The sequence below is a fragment of the Plasmopara halstedii genome, assembly GCF_900000015.1.
Source record: "Plasmopara halstedii genome assembly, contig: Scaffold_650, whole genome shotgun sequence".
Lineage (NCBI taxonomy): Eukaryota > Oomycota > Peronosporomycetes > Peronosporales > Peronosporaceae > Plasmopara > Plasmopara halstedii.
In genome coordinates this window covers 1264521-1285764 of record NW_020187567.1, presented here as the reverse complement: position 1 = coordinate 1285764, position 21244 = coordinate 1264521, and the positions used below count along the sequence as shown (strand labels likewise).

At 42.3% G+C, this 21244-nt stretch overlaps 4 protein-coding genes across 4 annotated transcripts; 3 read left to right on the top strand and 1 right to left on the bottom strand.

Moving 5' to 3' along the window:
• Positions 1-135: 135 nt before the first annotated feature.
• On the top strand, positions 136-555 carry PHALS_12888 (grb2-associated-binding protein 2-like; the record flags this gene model as incomplete). Its single annotated transcript, XM_024728529.1, has 1 exon — positions 136-555. The coding sequence occupies one exon, from the start codon at positions 136-138 to the stop codon at positions 553-555; it is 420 nt and encodes a 139-aa protein (XP_024578997.1).
• A 100-nt stretch (positions 556-655) lies between these two features.
• PHALS_12887 (formin-homology 2 domain-containing protein) lies at positions 656-4412 on the bottom strand (the record flags this gene model as incomplete). The annotated part of the gene is made up of 2 exons (XM_024728528.1): positions 656-3922; positions 4011-4412. 2 exons carry the CDS (start codon positions 4410-4412, stop codon positions 656-658), a joined length of 3669 nt encoding a protein of 1222 aa, XP_024578996.1.
• Positions 4413-4946: 534 nt separating this feature from the next.
• On the top strand, positions 4947-5213 carry PHALS_12886 (uncharacterized protein; the record flags this gene model as incomplete). Its single annotated transcript, XM_024728527.1, has 2 exons — positions 4947-5052; positions 5116-5213. The coding sequence occupies 2 exons, from the start codon at positions 4947-4949 to the stop codon at positions 5211-5213; spliced, it is 204 nt and encodes a 67-aa protein (XP_024578995.1).
• Positions 5214-11343: 6130 nt separating this feature from the next.
• PHALS_12885 (uncharacterized protein) lies at positions 11344-11955 on the top strand (the record flags this gene model as incomplete). Its single annotated transcript, XM_024728526.1, has 4 exons — positions 11344-11447; positions 11514-11606; positions 11646-11717; positions 11793-11955. 4 exons carry the CDS (start codon positions 11344-11346, stop codon positions 11953-11955), a joined length of 432 nt encoding a protein of 143 aa, XP_024578994.1.
• Between the last annotated feature and the right edge of the window lie 9289 nt (positions 11956-21244).

Here is a 21244-nt window from a genome sequence, read left to right as displayed (position 1 = left end):
TACATCAATGATACTTCATTTCAGTATTTTTAGTTTCTGTTTTTAAATCTGCAACGTCAATACCAATATGGAGAGAAGAACTGATCCCAACAGTTAACGACTAGCTATCTCCGTAACACGTGTCAAATCCGCATCATGAGAAATCCACTTGAGCGCGGTCCCGTTCCTATCAGTGGATATCTATACAAAATGAAAGCAAAGGAACGTCTGCTCACGCCGCAGTGGAACAAGCGTTTCTTCGCTCTTGAAGGTACAAAATTAAAATATTACCAACACGAAAGCTCGCAACAGGCATCACAAAGTATTGATTTATTAACGATTGAGTCTATTCGACGCTTTGAAAATGGTGATCATGGTGTCTTTAGTTTTGTGATCAAGACTTCTGAACGCAATTACTTTTTACGCGCTGAGAGTAAAGGTGATATGAAGCGTTGGGTCTGTGGCCTCAAAGATCAGCAAGAATTGTGGCGCTCAAAATTGAACAAGGGGAGTATATCTCCTGAAGTAGCCATGCGTCGACCGAAACACTATAGCGACTTTCCTCTTGTTTCTTAAAGTAGCATAATGACCAATTTATCAAAAGTTCCTTTACGTATCCCTTACTCAAATGTCTTAAAATTTCGACTGAATAATAATAAACTGCGAATATAACCAACTATAAACCCGCAAACTTTGCCCAGCCCGGTGCACTCTCACACAATGCTCGAATCAAAGCATGCCGTTTCTCTGCATCTTGCAATAATCGGGCAAGATCTGGCACGAGACGTCCAACAAAATCCGGGTCAAATGAATCCATTAAATATTGGTAAAATTCGTGCGCTGTAATTTGCTCGTTCCCATACTTGCGAGTATGTGATGTAAACGACTTCATCTTCTTCGTATCTCCACCAAATGCAGCCAAGACTGACTCTAAAATCGACTTATGTAGTAGCTGGGCCTCTTCTCCGACAACAGGTTCAATGTCTTTCATTGCAGGTGGAATTACTACCTTTCGTCTGCGACCAGCAGAAGACGATCCTGCCCTTTCACGTCCAGACGATGGAGATACTAATGAATTGCGCTGTTGTTTTTTCAACTCTTTTTCTCTCTTCACTTGTTCCTTAAATCGCACAAATGCTTCCAGCAATTCATTCTGCTTTGTCTTGTCTTGGATAAGATTTACCGAATTGGATATGATTTTGCTGGCGCATTTCGATCCAATTAACTGTCGCACCTTGTCACAAAATTCATCACCTGTTATCTCATTTGTTCCAAACTTTCGCGAAGTGTCTTTAAACTGCTCAATTAGTGTCTCTTCGTTCCCTGGCGAATGCTTTCCAGCCCAAATTGTGATGATGGACATAATCTCAGCATAAATCGCCTTGGTTTCGTGCGAGTTCTGCTGTCGCTCTTCTTCTAATCGCTGAAGCTCCTCAGCCTCCCGCTTTAACCGTTCAGCTTTTTCCGCCATTGCAGCAACGCGAGCTTCTGCTGCCTCTTCATAAATGGCTTGATATTCCTTTGTTTGATTCTGACGGTATGCTTTCTTGAACTCTTTCACAAATTCGTCCAAGATGGAAAAAAATTCTATAGGACCAACTTTCCGTGGATCTTCGCCAAAGGATGTCACAAGCTCCTGGTACAAAGTCTCTAGACCATTAAAATCGCGTCCAAGTTCTTCCAAAACTTCTTCTGCGTCCTTAGCAAATGGAGTCATCACCTCAAAAAACCTGTCTCCAACAATGTGATCATTTTGAGAAGCACGAACTTGACCCTTTAGCATAGCCAACTCAGTGTTATACGACGATAGATCAGCACGTAATTGATCGAGTGACAGACGCTTTGCCTCCACGATATGAGGCACTTCGCCGGCAAAAGTGATAACATCAGGGTTTTTTTCTTCTAATTGACGCAGCAAAAAGTGCATCAATGTGACTCGAGGATCGATTGACTTCAGCGTGTGCAGCTTCATCAAAGTATCGAGCTTGAAACCGTACGCACCACCACGAGGTGTACTACCATTCAAATAGTTTCCAATGGCCAAAATATGCTCCAAGACGCGACGAAATTTGTCACTCTCAGCCACTTGTTCGGTAGCTGCGACCAGTGTATCCAATTGCGCCTGTGTTTCTAATATACGATTCTCAAACTGGAGCTTAAATCTGAAACATTTAATTCGCTGAGTATACCGTGGGATAGTTAACAAATCGAGAAAAAATCTCTCGACGTTTCCTAACATTTTAACATCACCGTCATAGTTTTTCAACATGTCAATCTCTTCCAGTGTTGGAGAAATTGATATTAATACATTCAACACTTCATTGCCAAGTTTTTGACCATCCAGCGCATAGATTGACTTCTTTATATCCTCTGACGATAATTTAAATCGAGCGATAGCGATTGAAATATTTTGCTGTCTCTTTGGATCGAACAAAAGCACCTCCTTGGGCTGAGCAACGACCTTATCAGCGTCTTTCTTCTTCTCGTCTTGCTTTTTAGATGTATCGACGGGATTTTTGCGAAACATCCACTCCATCTCATCCACATCAAGCTCAGCATGCGAGTCATTAAGTTTCATCCACACAGTTCTACTCACGACGTTGACAGGCACGCGGGTCCAAAAAAGCGGCCTTAGCTCGACATTTGGCTTGACAATTTCCTTCTTTGGTAATTGGCTTTCTTCTTTATTGTTAGGTACTGATTTTTGTGTAGCCTTCGAGGCCAGGCTAGCTTGTAAAGCCGAGGTATCAACTTTAACGGCTGCCGCTGGAGGCGGAAGTCCAGCCAAGAGACCGCCATTACTACCGCCTGCTTTCTGATTCGGAGATGGTGCATCTGGCATGTCAAGCAAATCTGCATTTAAACCGGCGGCACTCATCTTGAGCTTTACTTGCGCATGCGGCATCCCCATCTTTAACAGCTTAAAGAACTTTTGATATACAGGATCGTCCATCACACTCATTGTCTGATTAGGATCCGCAGCAGATAAGGAACTACCATTCGATCCAGACAAAAGTGCATCTGGTGTATCAAGCAGATCTGGATTCAGGCCACTCGCGCTCATTTTCAATTTGATCTGTTCTGAAGGCATTCCCATTTTCGAAAGTTTGAAAAACTTCGCATATTGCTCGTCATCTTTAACCAAAACGCCATTCTTTTCAACTTGTGAAGTTAAAGCGCTACTGGTTGGGTTTCCTCCAATAACTGCGTTTGGGTCATCCAGAACTGACGAGTCCACACCTGAAGCTTGCATTTTCAGCTTCACTTGGTCTGCAGGAAGTCCCATGGACAGCAATTTGAAATATTTCATGTAATCTGGATGATCTTTTGCAGCGACACCTATTCCGTTGCTTGTAGGGTCACTTTTCACTGAGACAGATGTCGAAGTCAATGGTGGAGGTTCCGACATTCTGCGGATGTCTGTCAGTCTTTCAGGAGAAGCCATTGCTGCTGCGGCTGCAGCTTCTGATAAAGCACGTGCATGCTCCTCCTCCCTTTCTACTCGTTGACGTTCAGCCTCTGAAATCTTACGTTTAAACTTTTCCACGCGACTCCGTAATTTTTCATTCTCCACTTGCAATTGTGCGACTAATTCTTCATACTCTTTTGCTTTACACGTATCGTCATTCTCTAGACTTTCGTCACTTACGTTTTTTTCTTGATACCCAGCATCTTCAAGTCCGTGATCCACAGGTATACCATCATCTGATCCATCTGTTGGTTCTGTAGGAGATCCACTATTTTCTTCAATCACCGTAAGATTAGATCCCAACGAATCTCGAAAGCCTCGATTTCCTCGATCCACTTCTGCTGTTCCCACACTATCAACACTCACAGGTGACATGACCTGAGGACGCACTGATGTGCCACACTCAATGCAAAATTTCACTCGAGGTGGCAATTCGTAGCCACATTCAATACAAAACTTGGCTGTACTCGTCAACTGTCAATCAAAACATACACCCGTTATAACAAGACATAAAAAACACGTGATCCCTTTTCACGTCAAAGTGATCATGTAAATTACTTACATTTGTGACTTGCGGTGCATTCGTCGGGGCACTAAACGATGTAGAAAAGCTGCGACGTTTGCCACTAGGAGGGCGTGAGCCAGTTATATCGAGTGAGGCGTTATCATCCAAGCAGCTCATACAGTACCACTGCGGTCGCGTACGTTCAGGTTTCGTACGATCAATAGCTTTACCTCCACACTCTTTGCAAACGGCAATGTGACAACTACGACAGTGATGACGACGACGTAGAATATTAAACGATTTTGTGCACACGCCACAATGAGGCTCGCGCTTGAATGCATCATCAGGTAATATACTAAGTCGACTACTAATTGAAACGCGTGAATGAGATGAAGGTGGTGTTGCAGCGTGGCTGAAGCTGTTAGCGTTTGTAGGTGAGATCACGCTATGGCGTTCCATGTCAGGTCAGCAGCTTTTTATCTGACTCTGGAGCGACGTTCTCTTTTCAGATATTAATCCTTCTTAACTTTTTTAATATGTTTTTTTAAAACGTTTTACACATGTCACATATTTAAATAGTATACAAGCAACCCATGATGACGGCGCAATTGTTATTCCAAGTGGACGTCAACAAGGTGACACAATTGTCGTAAGCTGTGCGTTGTTTACGTTGTACTTGCTCTGCTAAGCACATTGCCCAAAGAATGATGCAATATGATCATCGTGGTCATAAAGAAAAGGGCTTGAAGTTGGTGCTTTATTCGTGCGGCACATTAATACTAATTCTTAGCTGTATTAAATGTATTCGCTAGTAATACTTGAAGTACAAGCCGGAACCTACTTCAACGCAGCACTTAAGTAACATTTGGAACGGTCCACCCTAGTTAATAACCTTAACTTTGTGCGACCAATCAGATTACCCGTCAATTTCGCTAACCGACTTTAACAGGACCGAATTACACAACAAAGCAGCGAATTCACGAGTCTAACAGGATGCTGCTGACGTTTCTAGAGAAGCTACCACTAAGCCAGGGCGGTAAGGTGTTTGTTGGTACATCCATCTGCTTAGCCATTTGCGCCTACCCTGTCCTACGAAAACGTGCGTGGTCGATCGCATGATAATCTCATATTGCCGAGCTCTCATTCTTTTTTGTATTGACAGAGCAAAAGGCCGGCCACGATCTTTTCTCATCTGAGCGACCGCAAGATATTGTAGACCAGGAGGTCAACGCGCGGCGCGAGAAGCTTAATATTGAGTAAAGACTATCGATGCAGCTTTTGGATTCATTGTGAAGCTTGTTCTGTGATATTACATGAACTCTTTACACTAGCGTCAGCATGAGGCCATACGATCGATAAGTCGAACAACTTGTTTAAGCTACTACAAAATAATTAATACGTACAGCTTTCACTTAGATATTAGAAAAGAATCTTGAAGTCAATATGAATTCTGAAGTAAGACACAAGAATAAATCGTATAGAATGCACTTTAATCAATGAGATTGCAAGTCACAAGCACTGTAATGAATATTATGGAAAGTATTTCCAAACGATAATGCTTATGTACTAAGACACCCTTGTTTTAAAATGGAATCAGCATAAGAAAAAATGAACAACACAATATTCGACTTGAAGAATCGCACAGTAATCAGTAATCAAGGGAAAATTGACGGTATATTCACAGCAGCTGTGTCTTTTTGATGATTATTATGTAAGCAAACTCGGCGGCCGCTAAATAACACATCACAACATAGAAGAAAGTGTAGGAAGCGATTGTACGAGCACAAAATGAGGCCTGGGACTAAAAGGCTTCAGCATAAGCTCATTCAGATCCCAGTCGCTGGCTGCTCTAAGCCGCCTTCTTCCACTCACGTAGTACAAGAAAAGGCCCCATGACTCGACTACATACAAGCATAGTTTGTTCGTCGTCCCTTGCCTCGCCTGGGTCGTGCGTGGACTTTGTTCTCATCTTCTTCGAAGTGTTGGATTTGTTTCCACGTTAGACGAGGCACTCGATGTCTCGGGGGTGTTATGTTCAGGGTATGCGGTACGTTCGAAACCATACGAAATTATTCGCGCTTCGACAAGTTATATTTTGTTGATCTGCAACGACTTCGGTTCAATTTACCTGGTCGCGATATCTACTGGTTTTTCAATCGCAAGGCTCAACCTGTGATACTGCATGCTAAAGACAAGAGATCGGGCGGTCATGATAACTCTGCACTTCTGATAGCTGCAAGGCCATCTGTCAACTGATGTTGATTTGTGTATGACCGAATAAAAAGAATGCGAGTGATTCTGCGGTCTTACAAATGACACATTACTGCTCCGATGTCTTCAATTCGCGCTCTCAAATAAGCTCGCCGGTTGCTGGACAAATTTAAACAATTTTCTACAGCGGAACTCGACAGGATGATAGCCGAGTCCATAGCAAATGTTCTCAATATCACATCGCATGGAGATATGCTGTCGACTAATTAAGCTTGATCTGTGTACTTTTATCAGCTGTTTAAGATCTTACCTTGTAGCAACAAATAGTGACAGATCATGCGATCTATCGCACTATTTGACAACTGACAACCGGTCGGCTTCATGTTCCGGTTACGCTCTCGTTTGGCGACAAGCTGCCGAAGTTCGAAGCAATGAGTGGAGACAATTCTTTAGGATGAAAAGGCGCGATATGCCGCTTGTTACTGCGCACTAAGTGACCCATTCGTCATTATCTTTGCACCGTCTATTTATGTCGATCCACGGAAAGCACAAGCGTTGCTTCCACAACAGCTAGCGCCAAAGAAGATATAATATGCTCTATTTATAATATGGAGCGAGCTTATTTTGAAGTGCATCGCTCGTACTGATGTTACCGGATACTTTTTGTGATCACATTACCACATTTCCACGCCTTAACATGTTTTCACGGCGCTAAATTTCAAATGACGTAAGTCACAAAAGAAGATTCTATGTAACACAACGGGCACTTTATTCAGGTAGCGGACTCTGGAGCATACTACTTTTGGTCTGATTCTACGACCCCCAACATTTAACGGGCGACACGATGTGGGTTTTCTGCTGTCTATTTTCTCCCCATTTGGCGAGGTAGTTGACCTCACGTCTAGCGTCTACAAAATAGAATCACGCATGCGTTACTTTTTACTTTAGACAACTCTTCATTGGTATACACACACGTAGTGTATGCGCCTGATATACCCACGTTTTGAGCTCTTACTTTCCACCTTGAGAAAATAGGGCGCCAAGTAGGTGCGGTTGACAATATAAGACACATTGTTGTAGGCAACTTCAACATTACTATAGCTATTTACAAGTTTAGACGGCTGCGGATAAGCCACATCTGAGACGAGGTCGTGGCGAACTTGGCGATCTGGTTTGAACGCTGGATTCAGTTGATACCTAGCGCTATGTGATTCCAGGCATACGGGGCTCTACCATTACTTCGCGGAGAATTCGATCGGAACATTATTTACTGTGGCTGACTTACTCCGAGAGGTACCACTTCAACACATTCAAAATCGCAAGTGACAAAATAAAGACCACACAGCGTTCACAAAACGCCTTGTATCAAAGTCTATGTAAAGCAGTGAACGTCAACTTTGGAAATATCCAGCTTGGCTTTTACGAGGCAAGTTTAGTGCTATCGTGCAACATCAGCTCAAACACTAGCAAACCGTATTAAGATCTTCCCGGGGGCAAATTTTGAATGCTAACTTGACAACCATAAACGGGCAGAGTGCATGTACCTTCGACAGGGATAGAAGCAGCTTCGACAAGTTGACTAACGGATGAAGGTAGCCAAGATAAGTGCAGTTAGAACTGTTGCCGACTTGGTCAATGGCGTACCTACAAAAATAAACAAAAACGCGTCAGAACATGTCAAGATGGGTCTCAAGTTCCATCTAGGCATGGAATGAATATTATAAAAAAATTGCTGCAGACTTACACTCAAGTGTGCAAGCAACGCTCATCTTTCGCGCCCCGCATCAAAATTGCCTTCGTTCACCAATTAGAGCTGGCAGAACGGTTAGTGATGACCAATCAGCAGTTGCTGTAGGCTAGCAAAAATATTGGAACACGATCTTCCAGTCCACGTCCGCTGACTATTTCGACAAACGGTCTTCAAATTATCAGCCACTTCGATTGCTACATTGCCTTAACATACGAAGTCCCGTCTGTTAGCAGTTCAACAAGTTATGCTTGATGCCCCAATAAAATAGTGGCGCGTATGTCAAGTTCTACAGTCAATTATCTACGAAGACCAAATTGTCTTCGCTTCAGGACGGTCTGTTCACGCATTATTTCGCTTTCAGAATTTGCAAGAAAATTGCAAAACACGTACCCGAATGCGTGTGTCGTTGCCAAACATTTGATAGTGTTCTCTGGCCAGCTTTGAATATGGTGCATAAACACATCGGTTTTGGTGCGACTTTCCAAATACTTCTTACAAAAAAGCATCTGTCAGTCTTCCTATCAATGGCTGCCTTTATGATCTCTTTTTACTGAAGCAAGAGTTAGACAAGGGGCCTGGTCACTTTGTTGATTTCATCAAGCCATTTATAGATTTTCTCGGAAGCTATCTTCAAAAAGTGTACTTGTCGACGGCACAGTCATTCAACATTATATACCAGCGTTTGATAAAGACTGCACCGAAATGTTGTCTAATGTTGACGAAACCTATGTGTTATTAGGCCTAGTTCAAGACTGTTGCAAAAAAATAGCATGCGGTTCTCACACCATGTGCCACGAAAGCCAGCCGAAGTCAAAGTGATGTCTCCGTGGGAAATAGCATGGCTATTTCGCGTAAAAGAAGAAGCAGCTTTTTCACCGGAACAACTATTCAATGTGGTCATAAAGAAGGTACAAGTTTGGCGTGCTCTTTGGCAAAACTGTGCACGAACCCTACGAGGAAAGGCTGTCATACTGCAACGTATCATCTTACCTGTACCATTTTGTACACAAGGAGTATTACTATTACATATTTCTGGAGCAAACTGACATTATAAAATGCAATTTTGTCAGCGCAAATGACACATGTGCTTCATTAGCTCAACCCGCCATATTTGATAAAGAGTAAAGATTAACAAGTGTAAAAGAGGGTGTTCTTGGGCTTACTTCACCGAAAGCCTTTAATGACCCTATGCACTTGAAGTGTCTACGAGACGGCATTATAGCCAAAGTTGCCACATCGAACGAGCCTCGCCTGATGTCACCGACATCGGCTCACTTTTGACTTACAACCATTTGGTTTCGATATGCCATAACATATGCATAGCATATGTTATATGAAATAAGGTTACTCATCCTCACTCCACGTTTGGAATAATGAAGGCACTTTTAAGCAGTGTCAGTCCAGAGACGATTGATAAGCTTTTGGATCTAGGCGTTAACCTTTGCCAGCCTTAATGGTACATTCGCTACAACGACATTACTGCATAATGTGTACGACTTCACGAGCCAAGTTCAGTAACTCGCTAAGTGAATAACACTTAACTTGACTAATGCAGCAGACTCGCCATACTACGGACCCTCACTACCATACAAAATTGAAGCCGCTTGCCATGGATGGAGTCTGTGTTGTCAACACGGAAAACCTTGACTTTGTCAAGCTACTGTTGCAGTCACATAAATACCAAAGAAATCCAGACTTGCCATTGCAACAACTGAACTTGAAGACCAACTTTACGCCTGCCCCAAGGATGTGGACTGTGTAGTATGCATGGGATCGTTAAGTCTTTCCGGTTTGTTCGGATGTTACATTTTAGCTACAACACAATGATTTGAGGGTACGTTACAAGTTTAAATGAATAACAGATCTCATTATATCAACCACCTGTTTATTTGGTGTGTATAGTCGTCGAGAGACGCCGAACACTTGTTTTAGGATTGTCATGTAGCTCGATATCAATAGAATTATTACCTTAGGCCTTTCGACGAGCTCATGAAGGAGATCTTGATTGGACTTTAGTGAAATTTGCAAATGTTTATTAACTTACGCCTACTGCAACTAAGCTCTCCGTTTTTTCTATACAAGTTGTATTCAACATTATTGGATGTTGTGTTCCACGTGCCCTATGGCTTCATCGAAACAAGAAGCTGTTAAGCACTAAAGTGACAACTTGTTACGGCAGGTTTTCTACTTAACCATGCTAAAACTTACAATGAGCTGAACTTTCGCAAGCTCACAGAAGCTGCTTTGAGGACAAATAATGTCCATTTCACAGCACTGTCCACAAAATATCAAGCGCCTCTCGACTACATAGAGCAGCTGCATCGGACATGAAAATGGACTTGGATGATTAATATGATTTGATCTACTACAATCATTTGATATTTACCATGGCTCAGCCTACGGTTATGCATCTGTCTACAATAACGACTTCATGCAACAAACGTTTCGAACCCTCAGTGTATGGTATTGACTTGAGCACGTTAGTGTGCTTTATTGCATTATGCTGGCAGAGAATCAGCGTTTCACGCTGATGCAATTTTCCGACTGTACCGAGATCCAGACTGAAAAGTGGGACTACCTTACATCGTTCGGGAATTTTAGTTACGGGAGACAGCAGAAGCTTTCCATCGCATCGCAATATGGTTCTCAAGTCGTTCATGGACCACAGTTCAGACAGAGACCAAGCACTTAACACCGATGCACTGAAATGCGCCTACATCGCCATCCAGATCCAATATGTTTATTATCCACTCGTAGAACACTTTTCAGCGCTCAGTATTGCCTTCAACTTCGCTTCCAGAAGTCGAACTCGCGAAGCAGAGCTTCGGGCTGGATAGACTTTCCCCTGTTCCTCCACGAGAAGAACCTTACTGGTTCGACAAGCAAATCTTCTTAATCTTCGAAAACGCATCCCTGCGCCATCTGACCAATACACCTCTTTACACTTTAACATCCTGTCGTTCTCTGCGCAATTGGATTGAAAGCATTATCCGCCACCGCGCAATTTGCTACTGCTCACTAGCATGGCCGCCCACATGACTTGTATGTAGGATTATGCATACTTTGTCAATTATCTTCTTTGTTAATTAGGCAAACTAAGGCCAATGAAAGTAATTTACCCAACTCCACTTTACTCTAAAGTCAGGAGATATCAACTGATCTTGTCACGGAAAAGATTTTGAACGAGGTGTAAGTGATCAAAACTTAAAAATCAAATATTTTTTACATCACCAATGATAGTAAAGCTTTGTTTTCATTACATAGAAACGAGCAACGCATTTGTTCACGAAAATTTTTTTGTTAGAGAACTAATCAATTCGAAATCGGGAGGACAGCTCATCAGTAATTGCTACCCCAGCGTGATGGCACTCCATTCGATAGATATCTTTGCAAAATGATGAAAAATTTCCAGGGGGCTTAGGGTTCACCATGCCATTCTTTCATTCCAGGTTACGAACGGAAAGTATTTTAAGTTTTGATATCCCATCGCGCATTTCGAAGTATTCCAAAACTTTGATGCTTTTTACTAAAAGGTATTAGCCTCTTCTGATACAAGGCTTTGTCGTCCCTCGCTGTGACGTTGGTAGTATTTGCCAAAGATTGAAAAGTAAAGGAATACATCAAGCAAATACACAAGCTGTAAAATTTGATCTTCAACAAGCGCTAAACTTGGAAGGCATTGCAGAGCATACGTACAAAGTAGAATGAATCTAATGTACACATCGGATTAGAATCTGTACCACTTCAAATGAATATCCGATTGCACCGCGCAAGAACAAGACGAGTTGCAAAAACCTCGGCTGGTAAATCAGTAGCAAATTTTAAGCTGATATTGGCATTTAGCGATGGGTTGATGCATAATTGGAAAATTCAAATAGTAATGCAAATTTTTGGAGCAATTTTGGATTAAAACCCACTCATTTTTGGCAAAGATATGAGGCCACGAAAACTAGCCGTCAAACTATGCGCCACATAGTCTTCAATTATGAGGTAATGATGTTTCCACTTAACCGTAAGAATGTCTTGAACAACATACCATAAGTAATTCGAACGTTGCCTTGTTCACCTTTGGATCATCGATCTTTTCATTTATGATGGTCACATTTTATATATAACCTTTTCTCCGGGTAAATCTCAAGAATTTTTAGTCGCTTCATCTTGAATGCAATATCATGATCTTCCGTTCTCCACAAGTAAGTATGCTCATGTTTTCAAGGCAAACAGAACTTTTAGCTGGCATGGACCATCAACTATCACCTGCAGTTTGAAATGCTACCGCCAGATCATCATATTGAGGGTTATGGTGCTTAAAAAATGTGCGCAGCACATTCCTGTCCAAATATAACAGCGGATTGACATTATTCTTACTTTTTCTGGTTAAAGGTATTAATTGCAAGAAAGAAGAAGTGTAAGCCCCGATGAATGAATCTCATCCGAATTAACTTCCTTTCCATCAAGTGTCTTTGCATCAAAGCAAGTCTTACTTGCTAATTCAGCCTCTTTCTCGAAACTTTACTGGTTATGAACCCCTACGACAGATTGCCGACTAACTGAATGGGGAGAATCACGCCACTGCCTGCGTGGTGTGTTCTCGACCAATTGAGAGTGGCAAGCGATCAATCTAGATATGACTCCGTCATTTATTGATGCAGCGACGAGCACGTCAGAGTCAGCAAAATTGCATCTAGCCGAATGCTAGTGCAGATATAATCGGACTGTCACCATGTAGTTGTTGGCTACGAAAAGGACTACGCTGCCTTGAGTTGAACCAAGGCGGTCTACGGTGGACCGCAGAAAGTTAAACGGATTTACTAGAAAAAAGGTAAATAGCTCAGAAATGGCGGAAGGGGACGAGAACTGCATCATTGCAACGAGATACTTAATAATGACGCCAATATTGTGATGAGAACGACAAAATTTGCGGGCTTCAAAGTCTAGCAAAGAGTTACGAGAATGACGTACTATACTTGGAGAAGGGAAGTGCAGAGCCACGGACACAAGAGGGCGTGAAAGTGCTAAAAAACGAACATAAAACCCCCAACTAAAATAGTTAGGACTGATGACATGGCAATGGCGATCAGAGCCGAGCAAGAGTCTTTAGTGCACATATCGCAGTAAGTCTGGACCTGGCAAAAAGACGACAATCGATGGGCTTGATGCGGCGTGCGAAATTGCTCACACGTAATTTGCTACCTACAGTATCGGTACAAAAGGTAACGATCAAATCGCATATGCGTTATCGCTGGAATGTGAAGTAGCTTCGTGTAAGGTGATGTCGGGGACGTGTCATTGATCGTGGTCCCACTCGCCTCATTGTCTCGGAAAAGTAAAAATATACTCTAGATGTACACGGCCGAGGCAAACTTTTGGTAGCTGACGGAATTGAGATTGCTACCATTAGTGTGGAAAGGATATAAGAGAAGACGTTCCAGTCAACTGTGATATACGCAATGTCGAGATCAAGGATGCGCTTTATGTATCAGAAAAAAGCAACAACCTGCTTTCTTTTTCCTCTTTTTCTAGAAATTGGCTGCTTGTAAGTGATGCTGGATGAAGCCAGCATGGACATTGCATTCAAAAAAGAAAAGGTGAATGTGGCCTGGTTGATGGTCAACACTGGCTTTGTCCGCACAGCGGTCTGTCAAAATGGTTGAGTCAAGTAACAATGTTAACCTTCGAGCGGAAATGGGCCATGTATTAAATAATGTTCTTTGCAAGATGGTGGAATCATAAAAGGCCGTCCTGCAACATCAGTGTCAGCTTCGCCCAGTGTCTGCCGTGAAATGGGTAAGATGGTTCCAATTTATTTACAAGAAACTCTGATAAGTGACAATAAGCCTCAGGGTTTGCTCGGACTACCTCACGTTAAAGACTATCACATTCTGTCGGATCGGCTCCTAGCCGTCGAGCAGACGAATGCGTCACTTTGTGCGATGGTGGAGCGCCTGGCGCGGTCGGAGATGGAAATCGTTGCACTCCGTGCTCAAATGCAGAAGCTGGTTTAAACTGTCACATTTCGACATTTTCGGTCGGATGGAGCAAAATCACTTGGTCGAAGCAGGTACTTACTTTTGATTGTGGTCGCGGCCAGCGCATGTGAGAAGGTAAACTGTTTACAAACCAAGTTGAACACAAAAGATGCGATCAAACCTTTAAATCAAGAATTCAGACTTCGGATGAAGTCAAGTTTGTTCGATATGACGGAGCCCGTGAGTTCGCAAAAGGTTCTACGCAGACGAAGAAATATCGAGCACAATAATTCCATATGCTAAAAAAACTTACAAAACAGCTCAGCGCGCCATATGCACGATTGTGACAATCGGACGCAGTATGCTTTATTCCGCAACGACAAACGGCAATATACATCAAAAATCGCCATAGATCGATGGACAAAGTGGAATAATCGAATTCCGTGTAGCTGAGGCTTGTACCACAATTACAAAAAGAATAAACTCGATTCGGAATCGCGCACAAGTCTTAACCTAACGTCGAGTATATCCAAGTTTCATGCGTGTCCGGCTTTATCTGCGTTTTAACACCGAATTAATGGACCCGAACGGAATTTGAGGTCTCATGTGGAGGTGCTTGTAGACGATGAGGAAGTGTCTCGAGCACATTGAGTCCATGACAGCCAAGCTCAGCAAGTAGTGATGGGTCAAGACTTTGACGAGTCAGGTTCCGGGTATCTGAAGTTGACATTAGTGATGATTTTGAAAAAGCAAAGCTGAAGTTTGAATTGCACAAAATTGAAGACGACAACTATTTGTACAAACAAACAGGTAAGCGCAGATGCTGCCACAAAATTAGGTTCAATTAGGCAAAGTGTCAAGCCACTAGTATAGCGTAGCAGGAAAAGAGGAAATGTTTGTCCGAAAGAAACTCTCATCGAGATAAGATGCAATATCGCGTGCGCAAAGGGTGAAGACCCGGTCAGAGAATACATTTTTTTTAGTACGGAAGCAAATACTTCGGTATTCTGCCGTTAAAGTGTGAACACAGTCGAGACTAGCAATAAATTAGAGCCGAAGTTTAGCAAAATGTTGAAAGTGGACCTGAACAGCTTCGTTTTCGCAAAGCTAAATATGCGGACTTGCAATCAATGCAGACTTGTGAAGCATTTCAAGCCTCAAAAGTGCCATCAGGACAACTTTCGATCGGTACTTAGTGCGTATTTAAGATCAAGCAAATAATACAAGATATGACTCGTCACAAAAGGCTTGCGACGAATACATGGAGATACTTATCCAGAAACGGTTTTGCCGATCGAGAACCCCAGGTAAATACTTGATCAGTTGGATGTCGGATCGAGATATTTACGGTGAAATGAAGAAAGGTTCTGCTGCGTGTACCAGAAGGGATCATGCTTGCCAAAAATTATGGTGGTCTTGGGTTGTTCAAGGCAGTTTATGGACTCGGACAAGTTTTTCGCGTATAGAACGAGACTTTTGACCAATTTGTTTGCTCGATTGAATTTCAGACATCCCTCTCACATATTTGATGATGGCAACACGGCCAAATTATTGAAAGCTCGACAAGCTGAGAACTGCGCGGCATTCAAGCGAATATTTTGCTACTTGCTGAGCAAAAGTCTCATAGAATTGTTTTTGGCCTGATAACTGTGTCGAGTTTCATGAAAACTTGTATACAGACTGGGCAGGCGATCATTTCGATCGCAAGCCAACTTCTGGCTACGCCGTCAATTGATGAGTGGAATATTAAGTTCAAGGAGCAAAAAGCAAGACAAGCGTGTCATTGACAACCAGCGAAGTGGAGTACATAGCGTTAACTTTGGCGGTTCAAGAAGGCATATCATTTTATCGCTTGCTGTGCGAGATTCTACATGCGGCAAGCAAGTGCAAATCAAACCTCACCATTTTCAAAGACAATCGATGTTGCCCCAAGATGACCAGGGAGGGAATCCTGTCAGTCACGACCAAGCCAAGCATATCGACATGAAGTATCACCAAAAATCAAGCTGGGAGAATTATATCTTGAGACTTGCTTGACAGCAAACATGTCGAACTTATAATAGGGAAAGGCTTGCCAGAACCACGACACAAGCTATTGACAGCGGCTGACGGCATCCCAGCGACCTCGCGTATAGCAAGTGTTATGGTTTCAGGCTATGTTCGCAACCCCACCCGGACCGCAATAAAATTGAGTCATCAAAACTGTACGATTAACGATAGTTATGTGATGTAGAATAGGTGGTTGCAAAGAGAAGACGTAAAAGTCCCAGTTCCATCTTCTTTTCCGACTTTCTTCCTCTCCCATAAGTGATTTCGCATCAAAGCCAAGAGTCCTCTGCTCACTCTTTTAGCCTCTTTACTGGTCGGTGTCCGAAGTCAGCACATCTAAGGAGTATAGATACCCCACTAAACCGGAACCCAATATACCTTGAAGTTTGTGAATATGGCGCGTTGTTGTCCCGCGGACGTGTAGCGTCAAGCAGTTTCCGAATCGGTGAAGTACCCCCATAATTTCATGGCGCACGTGACCGGTAGAATACTTTTTAAAGTTGAAATTTGATGCCTGAATCACCTCTTGGCGCGTTTTCCAGCCACATTTCAGACCTGAAACTATTTTCATTGACGACTTCGACGTGCCCCATTTGCGAGAGTCATTCTCCAGTGGTTATAGCGGTATCTAAGAATACCTATAAATCCATGATCAGTATTTGCAGCTATGACAATGAAACGAACCATTATCGTAGCTTGTATGACGTCACTTCTATGACCATGTTACTGGAGGCGTGAACTCATTAAAGGGTTTAGGCTGCAAGCATTGCATACATACCAAATATGTGAGGCCTGTGATTCAGTGTAAATTTAATATCTATAGATCGTAGCAATATTTATCGGGTGGTTAGTATTCCGAGATGTGGCGGTATTTTGCCAAGATGAAGCGCGCAAGACGATATATATTTCTGGCCGAACTGCAGCTTATAATTCAAAATTGGCAAATGTTTGTGATAGCCTGTGGAAAAAAATTATTTGTTGTGTTTGTACGACATTTTGAAATGTTTTGTGACATTGTAAAACTCACAGCAATATTTTGTGCTCAAAACATATTCAGACGCATGACCAGCAGCAATTCTAATCGCTTACACGTTTTATTTATTTCTGCTAACATCACAGAAGCAATTAGAGTTATGTCTTCATCAACAATATTATGTGTTTACTCAGATTTTGTGCAACAGAGGCCAAGATAAGATCTCTTTGCATAATATTTGTCGCGTGCTTGATGTCGTAATGTCTTTATGGCTCCAATCTACAAAAACAAAGTCGTTTCAAAACTACAAGGACATTAAAAACTCCTTCAAAATGTCGATACATCAGAGGTTCACATTAGTGTCGATGCACAACACCATGCTCAGCAAGATATTTTATCGTTTGATGTGAGGGGATTAAATCCATTAATTTGCACGAAAAGAATGATTCAAAATACAAAGTTAGTAGAAAATGACAGTAGTTACGAATGAACTTTGACTTGCAAATATACATTAGTGTCTCGGGGGTATTTGATACAGTCTACAACATTTCTGTTGTTTTCTTGTTGATAGGCATGATTCGCCGATGAGACAACCAGGCTACGTTGTATTTCTTCGTGCATAACCTGGTACCTAAAGTGTCCTATTTAATATAGAAACAACTATTTGTCGCATCAAGACTTGAATATGGACGGATTTGATCCGCGCCGCATACACGGGTGATGACATGCGCTCAGCGCAGCTACAGGCTTTCCTGGGCAAGGAGTTGAAAAATCGGACAAGAAGTTGTCGTCGCGACTGCGCGCACGGTTACACCGATAAATGAACAACGAGAAGCTTCAGATTACATTCGTTTTTGCAGAGCATCTGAAAACAGTAGGACTCACATCTTTTTCGAAATTTGGTGATCAAAACGTTGTTTTTGACAGCTTACACCGACATCGAATGTTTTAAAGATCAATATCGATTTCGATTTGATTGGAACTGAAACAAACAAACGAAAACAGTCAAAAAAAGAATCTGGCGTACAACAACTGACTAAGAATTAGAAATCTCACGAGTTAAGAAATGTAAACCTGTCCCGTTTGAAAGATTTGTAAACATTTCGAGTGTGATCTAGCAACAGAACTTTGGTGTAATGCAACAACGACATTGTCAAGTCCCAACACAGTCACTCGGTCTCGAAATTTGAGAATCGTTTTGCCGTATCAACGCAGTCGAGCCGCACTCTTTAAAGTCGGTATTCACCCAAGCAATCTGCATTTCAAAAACGACAGGTTCCATGTTCATTGTGGAAACGTTGCTGGTCGTGCAGCTATGCATTTGCAAGTAAGTGGTAATGTTGTATTGCCACAGCTCAAAAGTGGTGGCTATCTAGAAAATGATATTGGACACGCGCGACCAAACAGTTGCTGGTGTCCGGAACTACTTCTAAAAACACTCATCGTCTGCCGCATGATTTTATACTGACCATCGCCATTTTAAAAGGATGATAACATGCATGTGGATTGCACTGTGCTTGTTATAACCCCACCCAAAAATAAAGATTAGATAAACATCAATCTCATCGACACTTACGAAATGCCCAGCTGCAACAAGTTCATGCAGCGTATCAGCAGTCATGTCAACTGAGGTCTTAACAGAATCGTTTACCACATCTGTTCCACTAGGCATGACCGAGTACATTCCGTAATATGCTGTGGGTGTACATTGCATTTCTGTGCAATTGTGCGTGGCTCGAGTATGAATGTACTGGTACTGATGACGACGATAGGTAAATGTAAAAGAGAGGTCCATAGAGCATGAGCACTTTATGCCTCGCGTCTTGTAGTACATCACTTACGTTCCCCGGCTCAGTATAAGATTCATCTGTTATTTCAAAAATACTTGGTAGAAGCAATTAAGTACTAATTTTTCTCAAAAGCTTTTAGTAAATCTTGGGCTGATCGTACGATCCTATCCTCGATGTACTGTGATTGTCAACGTTTTGAGGTAAAGCTTCCTCGGTGAAAGGTGTACGGGAACCCCCGTTGCAGCTACCACCAATTGTTTCTGTGGTGGGATATTCTAGCAGCAATAGAATTGATGTCAATTAAAGGCACTGACTCTCACGAAAATCTAGTCAGGATAAATTATGTGAGAAGCCTTTGGTCCCCTGATGGGTGGAGTGTGTAGTCTCATCTTCTGTGCACTGCTAAGAAACTCTTTGGGTCAAAGCTTTCTCTGTGTAAGATGCGCGGCAGCTCCGCTTTAGATTGCAAGTGTTTGTCGTCTCGGTGGTATATTCCGACACCAGTCCGACTGACCTGAATCAGGGTCGTGAGCTTTTTCAAAAGTCAGTCGCGCTGGTCAATCCGAAAACATAGCATCTACGGATAACTTCTTAAGCATAATGAGACTCTAGCGAGCGCAATGAGGAATATAATTTCTCAACTTTGACAAGCTAGATCAAGCTCTAGGTAATGTTGCGCTTCAAAACAAACCCCAGCGATCACATATAACCCAGCTTATTTCCGTTAAACTGCTTTAGTCAAAACGTCTGTTTAAGGCATTGATAAGGACATTATCAGCTGCAACCTTCTTTGTTAGATAACGTGATTCTTGTAAACGCTTATTTGGTTGTACTAATGCAAGTTCATTGTGAGTTAAATCAAAAAGTTCGAGGGACCAGGCTAGCAAGTTTTGATCGGTGTATAAATTACCTTCGTATCATTTGACTTTTGATCAATTTAGATGAATATGACCGTAAGGCTTTCCAGTTGGTGTAATAAAGTTCATGTGTTGAGGTTTTGTGTGCTTCATTTGCAAATATCACATGATGTTGAAAGATCCAGAAAAACATCATACTCCTTTATAAAAATAAAGGGACAATAAAAGAGTACACATTTTTTTCAAAATAAATGGAACAAAATTTCCCCTCCAAAACAAGCTACATACTATTCCGATACCCCAACGGCACCATCTGAGATCTAAGTCTATCAAGAGGATGCCTAGCAATGGATATTTATGCAACAATGGGGAAAATAAGCATGCAAAAACTAAGATATAGAGATTTAAACTTTTGAATAGATATTTTACCGTGTACAAAATTTTGGGTAGCCTTGAGGTGATGGTTAAGATGCAATGTAAACAGAAAGATAGCGCGGGTTCAACTCCACTTATTACAAATATGGGAGACACTACATTGACTGATGAGATAGAATGTATACTATTCAAAGTCTTTGCTAAAGTCGATACTACTAAGTGCACCCAAACCGACAATAAATCCAGTAAGTCCAACACAGCTCGTATGGGAGTCTCATGGTAATCCCGTCTTCGGATGGTAGGGGTGAAATATTATGGCATTTCGGCGAATAAGGCAAAATGGAGCTGAGCCAGTGGTGTTATCACCGGAGGAGGTACGGTGCTGCAGAGCGAATGCTAGAATACGTAGCATAGAAAACTTTGTGGTTGGCACAAACAATACCAGTACTACAACGGTCGATAACCGTATGGAAACCTCATAGCAGCACTCAAGTTTTGTGCAGAATTGCTTTTTGGGGATATGTGGTCAACCAAAACGTACCTACTTGCTTACGATAAAGTACTCGAAAAGAAGCAATTGTGACAAAAAGTGAGCTGGTAAAGAGTGAGCATCTTCCACCAAATTCGCTCAGAAGAAAAGGTCGACCAAAAGAGAAGTGAATCGAATCGCAGCATGCCACTGCAAGTTGACGCGCCAGAAAGTGTTTATCGATGCGGTAGCTATAGTCATATGGAACACAACGAACCAGGCGAGTTGGATATTTTTTGTTTTTTATTTTTCAATAGTTTTTAGGGTTTATTGCAAAAGCTGATACAATTAGAAAATATTCGCGAGATTTGATACAATTGTGTTTAAACACTAAAGGGACGAGATCTGGTAAAATTGCCGAGTGTAGCCAACCTCCGTCAACACTCCAGTATTCAGTCGCTGAATACCGCCAACAGACTGGGCAAGAGGCGAATGTTTAGCGGGTCTCCCTCGTGAAGCTCTGCCATCACACAGTCCTTGGCGCGATACATCACGTGCTGTGACGCTGTTGCCTTCTTTTGGTGTCGAAGCTGTGCGACGAGAGCGTAGGTTGATGTAGCTGGGTTAGCTGCAAATGCACCACGGACCACAGGGTTGTTGACTGACTGGATTCGTGATGGCTTAGCCACACTAACACAGTTTTGATGATCGAGGTTGCCTCTCGTCACATGCCAGCCTCCTGAGTGATTCTTGGATCGAAATCGTGCTAGACGAACGTGCCACTCACTACCAATAGTTGCACTGTCACACTGTAATAAACGAAGCGCCCCCCCCCTTCTGTTGATGAA